The sequence below is a fragment of the Rhinoderma darwinii genome (assembly GCF_050947455.1).
Source record: "Rhinoderma darwinii isolate aRhiDar2 chromosome 5 unlocalized genomic scaffold, aRhiDar2.hap1 SUPER_5_unloc_50, whole genome shotgun sequence".
Classification (NCBI taxonomy): domain Eukaryota; kingdom Metazoa; phylum Chordata; class Amphibia; order Anura; family Rhinodermatidae; genus Rhinoderma; species Rhinoderma darwinii.
The window spans coordinates 217,555-233,092 of NW_027461810.1; the positions used below are offsets into that span (position 1 = coordinate 217,555).

The 15,538-nt window shown below is 40.3% G+C and overlaps 1 protein-coding gene across 1 annotated transcript in view; it reads right to left on the reverse strand.

Moving 5' to 3' along the window:
* Positions 1-15,538, reverse strand: part of LOC142696293 (DNA-dependent protein kinase catalytic subunit-like) — a gene marked incomplete at its 5' end in the record, with an annotated part of 326,262 nt that overhangs the window by 113,244 nt on the left and 197,480 nt on the right. The window contains 4 exons of the mRNA XM_075847621.1: positions 4,484-4,687; positions 13,851-14,009; positions 14,275-14,407; positions 14,561-14,769. Of these exons, the coding sequence (XP_075703736.1) occupies positions 4,484-4,687; positions 13,851-14,009; positions 14,275-14,407; positions 14,561-14,769 (705 nt within the window). The remainder of the gene's footprint in view (positions 1-4,483; positions 4,688-13,850; positions 14,010-14,274; positions 14,408-14,560; positions 14,770-15,538) is intronic.

Here is a 15,538-nt window from a genome sequence, read left to right on the forward strand (position 1 = left end):
TAAAGGGAAGGACACCAGTACTCAGGCCCCAGAATGCCCCCCCTTACTGGGAGTTAATACAAAAATTGTGTGGGATTTGGTGCACCCACTGCTGGACCAGGGTTACCACCTCTACCTGGATAATTTTTATACCAGCGTCCCACTCTTCAACTGCCTCGCTTCCAGAAGTCCTGCGGCATGCGGCACTGCTAGAAGAAATCTGAGAGGCCTCCCTAAGACTCTGCTTGGGCAAACAAGAAGGGGTGAGAGCAGGGCACAATCTAGCAGCAATATATTGTGTGTCAAGTACAAGACCATGGAGATGCCACACCAGTACCCATGTACCTGTACGAGGTACCAGTACAGGGACCCCCAAACTAGACTGCATCCTGGACTACAATAGGTACATGGGAGGGGTGGACTTGTCATATCAAGTCCTGAAGCCTTACAGTACTTCTGGAAGCGGGGCCACAGGCATCGTACCAGGGCAACACTTTCCAGGAGAAGTTCCCCAAACTGGCAAGAAGGGAAAAAGTCAAGAGAGGTGCAGAGTCTGCTATAAGAGGGGGATAAGGAAGGACACAATATATCAATGTGACGCGTGTCCCGAAAAACCAGAGCTCTGTATGAAAGAGTGTTTTAAAATTTATCATCCATCCCTTTATTTTTAATTTACCCCAGTTTTACTCGCTCTGATCCACTTCGCACAGCTTACCCCTCCTGATCTTTCCCCTCTGAGCCCTGCTGTGTGCCCAGGCAGCTGATAACAGCCACATGTAGGGTATTGCCGTACCCGGGAGAGCCAACATTACAGTTTATGAGGTGTATATCTCCGGTGGCGCATGCTGGGCACAATATATCGGACACTGAATTGGCATATATGTATAGAAAATTGCAAATTTCACTCTGCACCAACTGCTGCACATTATCTTTTACACAATACCTGTGGGGTCAAAATGCTCACTACACCTCTAGATGAATGCCTTAAGGGGTGTAGATTTTAAAACAGGGTCACTTCTTGGGGGTTTCAACTGTACTGGTACCTTAGGGGCTTCTGCGTACAAGACTTAGCACCAGAAAAGCTCCAGTAGGCCAAATGGTGGTCCTTTCCTTCTGAGCCCTGCCGTGTGCCCAGGCAGCTAATAACAGCCACATGTAGGGTATTGCCGTACCCGGGAGAGCCCACATTACAGTTTATGGGGTGTATGTCTCCGGTGGCACATGCTGGGCACAATATATCTGACACTGACATGGCATATATATAGAAAATTGCAAATCTCACTCTGCACCATCTGCTGCGCATTATCTTTTACACAATACCTGTGGGGTCAAAATGCTCACTACACCTCTAGATGAATTCCTTAAGGGGTGTCGTTTTTAAAACGGGGTCACTTCTCGGGGGTTTCAACTGTACTGATACCTCAGGGGCTTCTGCACACACGACTTAGCACCAGAAAATTCCCAGTAGGCCACATGGTGGTCCTTTCCTTCTGAGCCCTCCCATGGGCCCAAACGGCAGTTTATCACCACAAATAGGGTAATGCCACACTCAGGACAAATTGGGCAACAAAATGCGGTATTTTATTCCTTGTGAAAATAAGAAATTTTGAGCCAAAACTACCTCTTATTGGAAAAAATAAAAACATTTTGAATTCACAGCCCAATTCAAATAAGTTCTGTGAAAAAACTGTGGGGTCTAAATGGTCACAACACCCATAAATAAATTCCTTGAGGGGTTTTGTTTCCAAAATGGGGTCACTTTTGGTGGGTTTCCATTGCTTTGATACCTCTGAGGCTCTGCAAATGCGACATGGCACCCGAAAACCAATCCAGCAAAATCTGGACTCCTAAGAACACATAGCGCTCCTTTCCTTCTGAGGCCTCCCATGGGCCCAAACAGCAGTTTATCACCACAAATGGGGTATTGCCACACTCAGGACAAATTGGGCAACAAAATGGGGCATTTTGTTCCCTGTGAAAATAAGAAATTCTGATCAAAAATGACATCTTATTGGAAAAATTGTCATTCTTTTAATTTCACAGCCCAATTCAAATACGCGCTGTGAAAAAACTACGTGGTCAAAATGGTAACAATAACCATAAATTAATTCCTTGAGGGGTGCAGTTTCCAAAATGGGGTCAGTTTTGGGGGATTCCTACTGTTTTGGCACCTCAACACCTCTCCAAACCTGGCATGCTGCCTAAAATATATGCTAATAAAAAAGAAGCACCAAAATGCACTAGGTGCTTCTTTGCTTCTGGGGCTTGTGTTTTAGTCCACGAGCGCACTAGAGCCATATGTGGGACATTTCTAAAAACTGAAGAATTTGGACAATACATATTTAGTTGTGTTTCTCTGGTAAAACCTTCTTTGTTACAGAAAAAAATAGAATAAAATTGAAATTCAGAAAGAAAAATGAAATTTGCAAATTTCACCTCCACTTTGCTTTAATTCCTGTGAAATGCCTGAAGGGTTAAAAAACTTTCTAAATGCTGTTTTGAATACTTTGAGGGGTCTAGTTTTTAAAATGGGGTGCTTTATGGGGGTTTCTAATACATAGGCCCCTCAAAGCCTCTTCAGAACTGAACAGGTACCTTAAAAAAAAGGCTTTTGAAATTTTCTTAAAAATATGAGAAATTGCTGTTTATGTTCTAAGCCTTGTAACGTCCAAGAAAAATAAAATAATGTTCAAAAAACGATGCCAATCTAAAGTAGACTTATGAGAAATATGAACTAGTAACTATTTTGGGTGGTATAACGGTCTGTTTTTCAAGCAGATTTAAATTCTGAAAAATTCTATTTTTTCTAAATTTTCTCTAAATTTTGCAATTTTTCTCAAATAAAGACTGAATATATCGACCAAATTTTACCACGAACATGAAGCCCAAAGTGTCACGAGAAAACAATCTCGGAATCGCTTGGATAGGTTTAAGCATTCCGACGTTATTACCACATAAAGTGAAATATGTCAGATTTGAAAAATGGGCTCTGAGCCTTAAGGCCCAAACTAGGCTGCGTCCTTAAGGGGTTAAGTTGGTAAATCCCCTTTAAAAAAAATTCTAATCACATATTGCTGTTACAGGTTATGGTTCCCCCTGTTGTTTTTAGTGTTCTCAGTACGTCCACCTAATGTATTCAGTACCGGTGAGAAGAAGCATCTTCTAGTGCGCTAATTCTTATTGGCTGGCTAGCACAATATCAGGAATAGCTTTGCCACTTGTGTTCAAGTAGATCCAGTGTGGTGGTAGTAAGCAAAAGGCCATTTGTGTCCATGGGAATTGGACACATTAGGTGGACATTCTGAGAAAGAATTAAAAGAACACAAAAGGGCTCCATAATTACGTAACAGAAATATCTAGACAGTCGCTATTTAAAAAAATTATTCTAAATGAAAAATTGTTATGTTTTGCGTAGACTAACACAAGTTAAATATTTAACCGTAAGACTGAGCAGTCAGCAAGTTTCTAAACTACAGAAAGGTCTCTCAGCTAGTATTCCAGGACTAACACAAAGCTGACAATAAGTTTTGCATTCTTGCAAATTATTTTGTCTCAAGAATAGGAAAAAGAAGGGATCCAACGCAAGCTGCGACCATCACATGAGAGTATAAAATAAAAATTTTTATTCAATACACAATGCGTTTTGTGACCAATCTGGTCTCTTCATAAGGTACATAAAAACCAAATGGTAAAGCATGTTTTCATTACCAAGACTTAATATCATATAGTCAAATAGAATAATCATTGCAACAATGTAACATTTAAAATTGCATGCAGCACTCACGGAAAAAATATACAATAACATTAGAGCACCAAAACTATCAATATTTAATAAAGTAATAAAAATATAGTAATTATAAAAACCTGACTGGATTAACACCTGACCGATCGCATGTATAATACACTGCACAGGCATCTTCTAGGCCATGCCACTGGCATGACCTAGTAGGCAAACACTACAGGCAGACCTGGGGGCATTTATTAGGCCCCCGGCTGCCATCGGACACACAGACACTTGGCGATCTTATCGCCAGGTGTCAGTGGGAGAGAGAGGGAGCTCCCTCCCTCTCTCCAAAACCACTCAGACGCGGCGCTCACTATTGGGCGCCGCATTTGAGGGGTTAAACGGGTGAGATCGATAATGATATCTATCTCATCCGTTCGAGCAGGGATGCCCCCAGCACTCAGCTACATGATGAGTGGGGGAGATTTAACGGCTCCCTGATCGGTTTATTTATTCTGATGCAGCGCCGTGAAAAAGCGTATGCATCAGAATAAAGCCCCGTAGTGGCCGCCATGAAAAGGCGTATTGGCGGTCACTAACGGGTTAATTTGAGCGGCCAGATGAAAACGTTGAAAATGTTACAAGGCATTTTGTGTTATCAGAATCAATTAGTATCAATCACACAACCACGAATAATTAGTGACTTCTAACATACTACTAGTATAAAGTCAGAATAATTGTATTTTCCTGGCCATGACCTAATTAAAAGGATTTGTTTACCATGCTTGGGTTTTCTGTAGATGACTTGAGTAGATATGGCACAACGGTGTCTAGATTCTTCAACAGCTCACTGTTAATGGTTTCAGTAAACAAATTGTAAAAATACTCTCCATGAGAAAAATTTATAAAATTTCTCTGAGAACTTCCAGACAATGGCACTGATAACAACACTGTGTTCAGCAACAGGCTCACAAGTTCTTCACACTAAAAAATAAAGAATACATAATTAAATATAGCAAAGCAAGCAAAATTAGAAGCTGGATATTTTGGAGTAGAATAAAGTAAACTGTTTTTTTTCCTCCACACCTTTTAAAAGCTATAATTTTTGTATTTTTTCATCTATATATCCGTATTGGAGCCTTTTTTTGTGTGTAACAAGTTGTTGTTTTTAATGGCCCCATTTAATTAACCCCTTAATGACCAGGTCTGAAAAGACCTTAACCCCTTAAGGACGCAGCCTAGTTTTGGCCTTAAGGCTCAGAGCCCATTTTTAAAATCTGACATATTTCACTTTATGTGGTAATAACGTCGGAATGCTTAAACCTACCCAAGCGATTCTGAGATTGTTTTCTCGTGACACATTGGGCTTCATGTTCGTGGTAAAATTTGGTCGATATATTCAGTGTTTATTGGTGAAAAATTGCAAAATTTAGAGAAAATTTTGAAAAAATTGCATTTTTCAGAATTTAAATGCATCTGCTTGTAAAACAGACGGTTATACCACCCAAAATAGTTACTAGTTCACATTTCCCATATGTCTACTTTAGTTTGGCATCGTTTTTTGAACATTATTTTATTTTTCTTGGACGTTACAAGGCTTAGAACATAAACAGCAATTTCTCATATTTTTAAGAAAATTTCAAAAGCCTTTTTTTTAAGGTACCTCTTGAGTTCTGAAGTGGCTTTGTGGGGCCTATGTATTAGAAACCCTGATAAAACACCACATTTTAAAAACTAGACCCCTCAAAGTATTCAAAACAGCAGTTATAAAGTTTTTTAACCCTTCAGGCATTTCACAGGAATTAAAGCAAAGTGGAGGTGAAATTTGCAAATTTCATTTTTCTTGCTGAATTTCAATTTTATTCATTTTTTTTTTCTGTAACACAGAAGGTTTTACCAGAGAAACACTACTAAATATGTATTTTCCAGATTCTGCAGTTTTTAGAAATGTCCCACATGTGGCCCTACTGCGCTCGTGGACTAAATGACAAGCCCTAGAAGCAAAGAAGCACCTAGTGCATTTTGAGTCCTCTTTTTTATTAGAATATATTTTAGGCAGCATGCCAGGTTTGAAGAGGTGTTGAGGTGTCAAAACAGTAGGAATCCCCCAATAGTGACCCCATTTTGTAAACTACACCCCTCAAGGAATTCATTTAGGGTTGTTGTTACCATTTTGACCGCACATTTTTTTCACAGCACGTATTTGAATTGGGCTCTGAAATGAAAAAAATGTCATTTTTTCCAATAAAATGTCATTTGTGATCAAAATTTCTTATTTTCACAGGGAACAAAATACCCCATTTTGTTGCCCAATTTGTCCTTAGTGTGGCAGTACCCCATTTGTGGTGATAAACTGCCGTTTGGGCCCATGGGAGGCCTCAGAAGGAAAGGAGCGCTATATGTTTGTTGTAGTCCAGATTTTGTTGGATTGGTTTTCGGGTGCCATGTCGCATTTGCAGAGCCTCAGAGGTATCAAAGCAATGGAAACCCACCAAAAGTGACCCCATTTTGGAAACTACACCCCTCAAGGAATTCATTTATGGTTGTTGTTAGCATTTTGACCTCACAGTTTTTTCACAGCACCTATTTCAATTGGGCTGTGACATTAAAAAAATGTCATTTTTTCCAATAAGATGTAATTTTTTACCAAAATTTCTTATTTTCACAGGGAACAAAATACTCAATTTTGTTGCCCAATTTCTCCTGAGTGCATCAATACCCCATTTGTGGCAATAAACTGCCGTTTGGGCCCATGGGAGGCCTCAGAAGGGAAGGAGCGCTGTGTGTTCTTTGGAGTACAGATTTTGCTGGTTTGGTTTTCGTGTGCCATGTCGCATTTGCAGAGCCCCAGAGGTATCAAAGCAATGGAAACCCACCAGAAGTGACCCCATTTTGGAAACTACACCCCTCAAGGAATTCATTTATGGGTAATGTGACCATTTAGACCCCATAGTTTCTTCACAGAACTTATTTGAATTGGGCTGGGAATTTAAAAAAAATATATTTTTTCCAATAATATGTCATTTTAGCTCAAAAATTCTTATTTTCACAAGAAATAAAATACTCAATTTTGTTGCCCAATTTGTCCTGAGTACGGCAATACCCCATTTGTGGTGATAAACTGCCGTTTGGGCCCATGGGAGGCCTCAGAAGGGAAGGAGCGCTGTGTGTTCTTTGGAGTACAGATTTTGTTGGATTGGTTTTCGGGTGCCATGTCACATTTGCAGAGCCCCAGAGGTATCAAAGCAATGGAAACCCACCAGAAGTGACCCCATTTTGGAAACTACACCCCTCAAGGAATTCATTTATGGGTAATGTGACCATTTAGACCCCATAGTTTTTTCACAGAACTTATTTGAATTGGGCTGGGAATGAAAACAAAATTATTTTTGTCAAATAATATGTAGTTTTGGCTGAAAATTTCTTATTTTCACAAGAAACAAAATACCCCATTCTGTTGCGCAATTTGTTCTGAGTGCCGCAATACCCCATTTGTTGTGATAAACTGCCGTTTGGGCCCATGGGAGGGCTCAGAAGGAAAGGACCACCATTTGGCCTACTCGGGATTTTCTAGTGCGAAGTCATGTATGCAGAAGCCCCTGAGGTACCAGTACAGTTGAAACCCGCAAGAAGTGACCCCGTTTTAAAAACTACACCCTTAAGGCATTCATCTAGAGGTGTAGTGACCATTTTGACCGGAGACCTACACCCCATAAACTGTAATGTGGGTTCTCCCGGGTATGGCAATACCCTACATGTGGCTGTTATCAGCTGCCTGGACACACAGCAGGGCCCAGAGGGGAAAGACGAGGGGGGATAAGATGTGCGGAGTGCATCAGGGTAAGTAAAATTGGGGTAAATTATAAACCAAGGGATGTATGATAAATTTTAAAACACTTTCATACAGAGCTCTGGTTATTCGGGACACGTGTCACATTGATATATTGTGTCCTCCCTTATCCCCCTCTTATAGCAGACTTTGCACCTCTTTTGACTTTTTCCCTTCTTGCCAGTTTGGGGAACTTCCCCTGGAAAGTGTTGCCCTGGTACGATGCGTGTGGGCTCGCTTCCAGAAGTACTGGGTGCCCCCCCTTCTTGGTTCCTAAAGATTAGGTTCTTGATAATCACCTCTTGAAATTCCAGGAAAGTTCCCGTCTGGCCTGCACATCGACGTAGCACGTACGCATTGTACAAAGCCATCTATATGATGTTCCCGGCCAGCTTCTTATACCACACCGCATGGCGCTGTAGGGCTTCAGGGCTTGATCTTACAAGTCCATCACTCCCATGTACCTATTGTAGTCCAGGATGCAGTCTGGTTTGGGGGTGGCCTTTCCTTCATATATCCTAAACCTGTAGGTATACCCTGATGCACTCTCACAGCTTATACATCTTCACGCCATACCTTGCCCTCTTACCCGGCAGGTACTCGCGGAATTGAACCCTCCCTTTAAAATGTACCAGGGACTCATCAATAGAAATACACTTCTCGGGGGTGTATGCTTGGGAAAACCGGGCACTGGAACGGTCTAATAGGGGTCTCCGTTTAGACAAACGGTCAAAACTGGGGTAATCTCGGGGTGGGCACGGCTCATTATCAGTATAATGTAAGAAGCGAAGTATTGCCTCATTTATTTATTTTTTTAGGTTCCAGTTCAGTTCTGAAGTTGCTTTGAGGGGCCCATATATTAGAAACCCCTATCAAATACCCCATTTTAGAAACTAGACCCCTCAAAGTATTCACAACAGCATGTAGAAAGTTTATGAACCCTTTAGGTGTTTCACAAAAATTTAGAGCAAAGTAGAGGTGAAATTTACATTTTTTTTTTGTCAGAAAATCCTCTTTTATACAATTTTTTTTATAACACAAAAGGATTTATCAGAGAAACGCAACTTAATACTTATTGCCCAGATTCTGCAGTTTTGAGAAATATCCCACATGTGGCCCTAGTGCGGTAATGGACTGAAGCACCGGCCTCCGAAGCAAAGGAGCACCCAGTGGATTTTGAGGCCGCTTTTTTATTAGGCACTATGTCCGGTTTGAAGAGGTCTTGTGGTGCCAAAACATTGGGAACCCCCCAAAAGTGACCCCAATTTGGAAACTAGACCCCTTGAGGAATCCATTGTAGTTTTCTTGGGGTGCATGCAGCTTTTTGATCAGTTTTTATTCTATTTTTAGGTGGCGTGGTGACTAAAAAACAGCAATTCTACTATTGGTTTTTTTTCGTTTTTTTTTACAGCGTTCACCGTGCGCTATAAATGACATATTCACTTTATTCTGCGGGGCGATACGATTACGGCGATACCAGATGTTTATAGTTTTTTTTTATGTCTTATGGCGTTTGCACAATAAAATACGTTTTGTAAACAATCATTCACTTTTTGTGTTATCATATTCTAAGAGCCATAACGTTTTTATTTTTCAATCAATAAAGCCGTGCGAGGACTTATTTTTTGCGTAACGAACTGTAGTTTTGATCAGTACCATTTTTAGGTACATGCGACTTTTTGATCTCTTTTTATTCCATTTTTTGGGAGGTGAAGTGACCAAAGAATTGTGATTGTGGTTCGGTTTATTATTATTTTATTTTACGGCGTTCACCGTGCGGGATAAATAATGAAATAATTTTGTAGTTCAGGCCGTTACGGACGCGGCAATACCAATTATGTATAGTTTATTTGTTTGTTTATATATTTTTATTAATAATAAAGGACTGATAAGGGAAAAGGTGGGATTTTTACTTTTATTACTTTTAAATCTTTTATTTTCTAATTTTTACACATCTTTTTTTAACTTTTTTTTCACTTTATTACTTTGTCCCACTAGGGGACATGAGGGCAAGAGGCCCTGATCGCTATTCTAATACACTGCACTACATGCGTAGTGCAGTGTATTAGAACTGTCAGCTACTCACTGACAGCAAGCATAGTGGGTCCTGACGTTGTCAGGACCCACTAGGCTTCCGTCTATGGCATAGCCGGACGCCATTGTTTGGTGTCCGGTTGCCATAGTCACCATCGCCGGCCGCTATCGCGTAGCAGGCCGGCGATGGCAGCTTAACCCCTAAAAAGCCGCGATCTCTATAGAACGCGGCTTTTAAGGGGTTAATCAGCGGGGACACAGCGATCGGTCCCCGCTGTAGGAGCTGTGACAGCTGCTGAACAAGACAGCAGCGTCACAGCTCCTGTATGTGTCGGGAGGACGGCCGAAACGGCCGTTACTCCCGAGACGTACTATTACGGCATGGAGCGCGAACGATACAGCTGCCATGACGTAATAGTACGTCAAGGAGCGGGAAGGGGTTAATGACCAAGCCAGATTTGTTAAATCTGGTATGTCTGACTTTATCAGAGAATAACTCTGCGAAAGTTTTGAATATCCAAGTAATTCTGACATTGTTTTTTCGTCACATGTTGTACTTTATTTTAGTGGTAAAAGTAGACTGATACGATTTGCGGAAATTAATTTAAAAATAGAAAAATTGAAGAAATTGAAGAAATTATCATTTTTCCCTATTTTTAACTGCAATATGTCACATATGTACATACATACTGTACAATTTTTTTAATTCAATATATATTTCCATCTCATTAGTCTATTTTGGCAGCACTTTTGAAAAAAATAAATACATTTTTTTTTAGCAATTTAGAAGACTTACAAATTTAGTAATAATTTTATACATTTTGAAGTACATTTTGAAGTACATTTTGTTTTCCTGCACCAAGCCAGGTTTTCAGAGGCTCATAGGTGTCAGAATGGTGGAAACCCCCACAAGTGACACCATTTTGAAAACTACACCCCCTTAAGGTATTTATTAAGGGGTGTTGTAAGTATTTTGACCCCACAGTTTTTTTGTAACAATTCATGCAAAGCAGGCGTAAAAAAATATAATTTCACTTTTTTCATAAAAGTATCATTTTGAAGACCGATTTCTTTGTAAAGCAACCATGAGAATGAAGAAACACACCCCAAAATCTATCACCCTGTTTCCCCTGTTTTCAAAAATGCCCCCAATGTGACCCTAATGCGTTGCCTGGACACACGGCAGGGCCCGAAAGGGAGGGAGCACCCGGAGACTTTCAGGACACACAATTTGCTTGAAAATGTTTCAGGTCCCATTACACATTTATAGAGGCACTGAGCTGCCAAAAAGATAGAAACTCCCCCTAAATGACCACATTTTGAAAACTAGACCCCTTAAGGTATTCATCTAGGTGTGTACTGAGTATTTTGACCCCACAGTTTTCGCAGGAATTAATGCAAAGCAGGTGGAACAAATGTGTAATTTTAAGGTCAGATTTCTTGTACAGAGGACATGAGAATAAGGAAATGCACCAGAAAATGTATCACCCTTTTTCTCCTGTGTTCAAAAATATCCCCATTGTGGCCCTAATGTGTTTCCTGGACACACGGCAGGACCCAAAAGGAAGGGAGCACCCGGAGGATTCTACTTTTCTAGATTGAGAAATATATGTCCCTAACAGTTTCTACACCCTATGACTATGTCGTGCTAAGAAAGCAGCTGTCCTGAAATCATGTCAGTCCATAGACATTATGTATATCAACCCGCTCTGATATATAGTAAGTTAGAGTGGGAAAATTTATTAAACTGTTGGCGGAAAAAGGCAATATATCAAAAAAAAAAAGGAGGAAGAATGTATCTAGTTATGTGGAAAACTAGAGCATGTTCACAGGATGAAAGAAAATTGTAGGGCTGTAATAACTTTATTATTCAAAGTGACTAGTCATACAACGTCTCTTTAGCTCCATCAATCCCTATATAAAGGGACGAATGTGCCAAGTGACGCGGTACACCATAACAAGCCCCTGCCCGGCAAGGTAGGAACCGCCATGTGCACAAAACAACCAATCACCTGTAGAATATATAAAGGGGCAGTGTCCCACACCGTATGTATAGATACAGTAAAGGACCACTACTCCCCAAATTAATGTCGCTATTTCTAGAAGTATTGTCGGGTGTAAGAGGTCCACCAAAAACCAGAACAAAACTGTAATAAAGCCCATAGTGTATTGATAAGGAACAGCTCGCTTATTAGAAATCCTCAGAATAAAAAGAAAAAATTATGCCGTATCCCCAGTCAGTAACAGCTATTTATGGCAGGACATAGTCATAACGGAAAAGGAAATAAAAAGCTTTCAGGGCACAATTTTATCTTGAATGAATTTCAGGGCCTTATTCCACTTTATATAACTGGGTTATATCCCAAAATGACTCAATCTAGAAAAGTATATTTCCCTCCCTCCCAAAAAAAGTGATTAAAAAAAAGAAATCTCTAAAAGAACCCTAAATTTTGGCATCTCCTAAATATACAGCGAAGCTGCTTCCCTAAAAAAAAAAAAAAAAAAAAAGAAAAAAGGTGTACAGAAAAATAAAATCCGAAATAAATCCTACATTTTAACTTTTATAGCTCACAAAAGAAAATTAGTAATGTGCGACGGTATGATAGATTTCAAAACAGAGACTTATGCATAGACCAGGGTTGGAAGGACAAGCGGAACAATAATATCTTGACTCACTTCGCTGTCCTCGTTTGCTGCAGACCCGACACCGTTTTTTGGGGTATTTTTGGTTAGGTGTTGAAGGGATGGGGTGTAAAAAATGTTTTTCAACAAGTCAGCGTACATCCTCTGACTCATGGACTACTCTCTGGTCTGCAGATTGAAATAGGAGATCTTCAATCACTTTCTCCTGAAATTCAACGAATGTAGCCCTGCCCGCTGATTTTTTGTACAGGACAAATGCGTTGTGCATCGCAACATGGATGAGGTATATTGCCACTTTCTTATACCATGTTCTGGTTTTCCTTTTTACCAGATAAGGTTGTCACATCTGGTCGCACAAATCTACCCCACCCATGAATTTGTTATAGCCGATGACACACACAGGCTTTTGTCTATCTGCAGAGGCCCCACGTTCTCTAACAGTTGCTGTTGCACTTGTATGGATAGTGCTGATCATGTAGACGTCCTTGCGGTCACGAAATTTTAAAGCCAGCATCTTCTCAATTTGAAAAGTGCATGACTCCCCCTTTCGTAGTTTTTTATCCACAAGTTGACGTGGTAAACTTTTGCGATTCCTGCGTATTGTGCCACAGGCTCCGGTGTTGGCACAATGAAGGGCGCTAAACAATGGCACACTGGTTTAATTTATTTTTGCGACATTTACCAAGCATTAAAAACCAGATGTTAACTTTGTACTACGGGTCAATACGATTACGGTGATACCATATTATTATAGTTTTCTTTATGATGTACTACTTTTACAAAGAAAAAACTATTTCTTAAAAAAAAAAATAGTTGTGTGTCGACATATTCTGAGAGCCATAACTTTTATTTTTCAGTTGATGGAACGGTGTGAGGGTGGGGTGAGCGGTCGTTTTCATCGGGTACATATGACATACTAATCACTTTTGATTACATTTTTTTGGGGGAGCAAAAGTAACAAAAAAAACCAACAAAACAACCTGCAATTCTGGCAGTCCTTATTGACCGCAGCGTATAATTGTTTTTTAATTGGGGTCAGCATGATCTTCCATCCCAGCTATTACAGTGAAGTATCAGCTGTAACATACAGCAGACACCGGTTGGGTATGGAGGGGGCTCAGCTTGTAAGCCCACTCTATGCTCCCCCTTCCCAACCATGGAGTACGGTTAAGTCAAATGTTGGGAAAGGGTTAAATCTTAAAAGTATATGTCTCATAAAAACAACGTCTTTTCAAATGAGACACAACGTCGATCAGTCCATCGTCGCTTATCACACCACCGACAAACAGTTGATTTTGCCAAGGAGTTTGGTGGGTGTTCCATTTTGCGATACATTTCCCCCTGCAGTGGGCGCAATTAAATATTTAAATAAACGGGCAACCATAAAATACATGGACAGCTCGAGTAAGTCATATTGAGAGCTGTCAGTTGGTATCGCTTTGCTCTGGCTCATAGAGGGAGGTCCTGACCACACAGGAATTATACAAAGGGGATCACGGGTAGAATAAACACACATAAATGAATTGCATATTTTCTTATTATCTGCTTATTTGTACAGCAAAGCCAAAAAAGTAAAACAAAGTAAGATCATATGCAGTACTTTGCTTCACAAAAAAAAAATTGTTGAAAAAAAAAAATTACCTGTCCACCGAAATTAAAAGCAAGCTGTAGAAGTCCCTCAGCAAGACGTTTACTGCCGATGTCTAAAGATGGTAAAGACTTTCTCTCCTTACCGGCAGCAATGCCTTTATAAACCACTGAAAGGAGTTTGGAACCAACAGTAGACTCAAGATCAGTGACCTAAGGACAAAATATACATGTTAATACAGAAATTTGCAGAAAAACAAGAATAAAATTGTAACTAGATGCCTTAAGTTTTGACCAAGGCATCATGGTTACGAGACTGCAAATAACGCAGCTCTGTCTAAAAATAGATGCATACAGGTGGACAGGAAATGACAGGTACTGGGGAGCAGAAAGACAGGGAACCCTTGATAACTTTACTAACAGAAAATTGTATTTATATATCTAGCCAGCATGTGCGATTTTTGCTTAGATTCCTCACCTGTGCCTGTAGAGTCGAATTCAACATTTGTGCCCTGTAAAGCTGATTACAAGACGATAGCGTGGCACCCAACTTAACACTGTCAAATCTTCTATCTGGATCATATAAGTTGACAGCACATAGATCTTCAATCCTGCACATGGTTTGAATAAAATACAGTAAGGAGAAAAGGGGCTCAGAAAAATGTTGCTATTTGAGTAATAAGTTTGCGCTGCATATGAACGATAAAACCAAAAAGCTGTGGAAAGCAATAAAGTATAAATGCTATATTGTGGACAATTTTTACCGTTCCATGGTAAGTTCTTTCTGTAAACACATTTCCAGGGTTCTCTTATATGGCGATTTTGCTACTGCTTTCAGCAACTGTACACACACATCTGGAAGGTTCTTCATCACTTCAACATCTGCTGTATTGAATCCTATACTTGATGGATCACATATAGTAACCGCTGTTAAGTCCCACAAGAAATTAGTCAGAAGTTCATTCTCAAGAATCTACAAGAGAGAACAGGATAAGTAATTTATGTTAATAATGATTTTGTTCTTTTTAAAACAAGAAGAAAACTTTCCATTTACACTCTATGCTCCCCCTTCCCAACCATGGAGTACGGTTAAAGAGGCTCTGTCACCAGATTTTGCAACCCCTATCTGCTATTGCAGCAGATAGGCGCTGCAATGTAGATTACAGTAACGTTTTTATTTTTAAAAAACGAGCATTTTTGGCCAAGTTATGACCATTTTTGTATTTATGCAAATGAGGCTTGCAAAAGTACAACTGGGCGTGTTGAAAAGTAAAAGTACAACTGGGCGTGTATTATGTGCGTACATCGGGGCGTGTTTACTACTTTTACTAGCTGGGCTTTCTGACGAGAAGTATCATCCACTTCTCTTCAGAACGCCCAGCTTCTGGCAGTGCAGATCTGTGACGTCACTCACAGGTCCTGCATCGTGTCGGCACCAGAGGCTACAGTTGATTCTGCATCAGCATTTGCAGGTAAGTAGCTACATCGACTTACCTGCAAACGCTGATGCTGCTGCAGAATCATCTGTAGCCTCTGGTGCCGGTGTCCTCGCTCGTCTGACACGATGCAGGACCTGTGAGTGACGTCACAGCGTGATCTCTGGAGAACACGGCTGTGTCTGCACTGCCAGAAGCTGGGCGTTCTGAAGAGAAGTGGATGATACTTCTCATCAGAGCGCCCAGCTAGTAAAAGTATTAAACACGCCCCGATGTACGCACATAATACACGCCCAGTTGTACTTT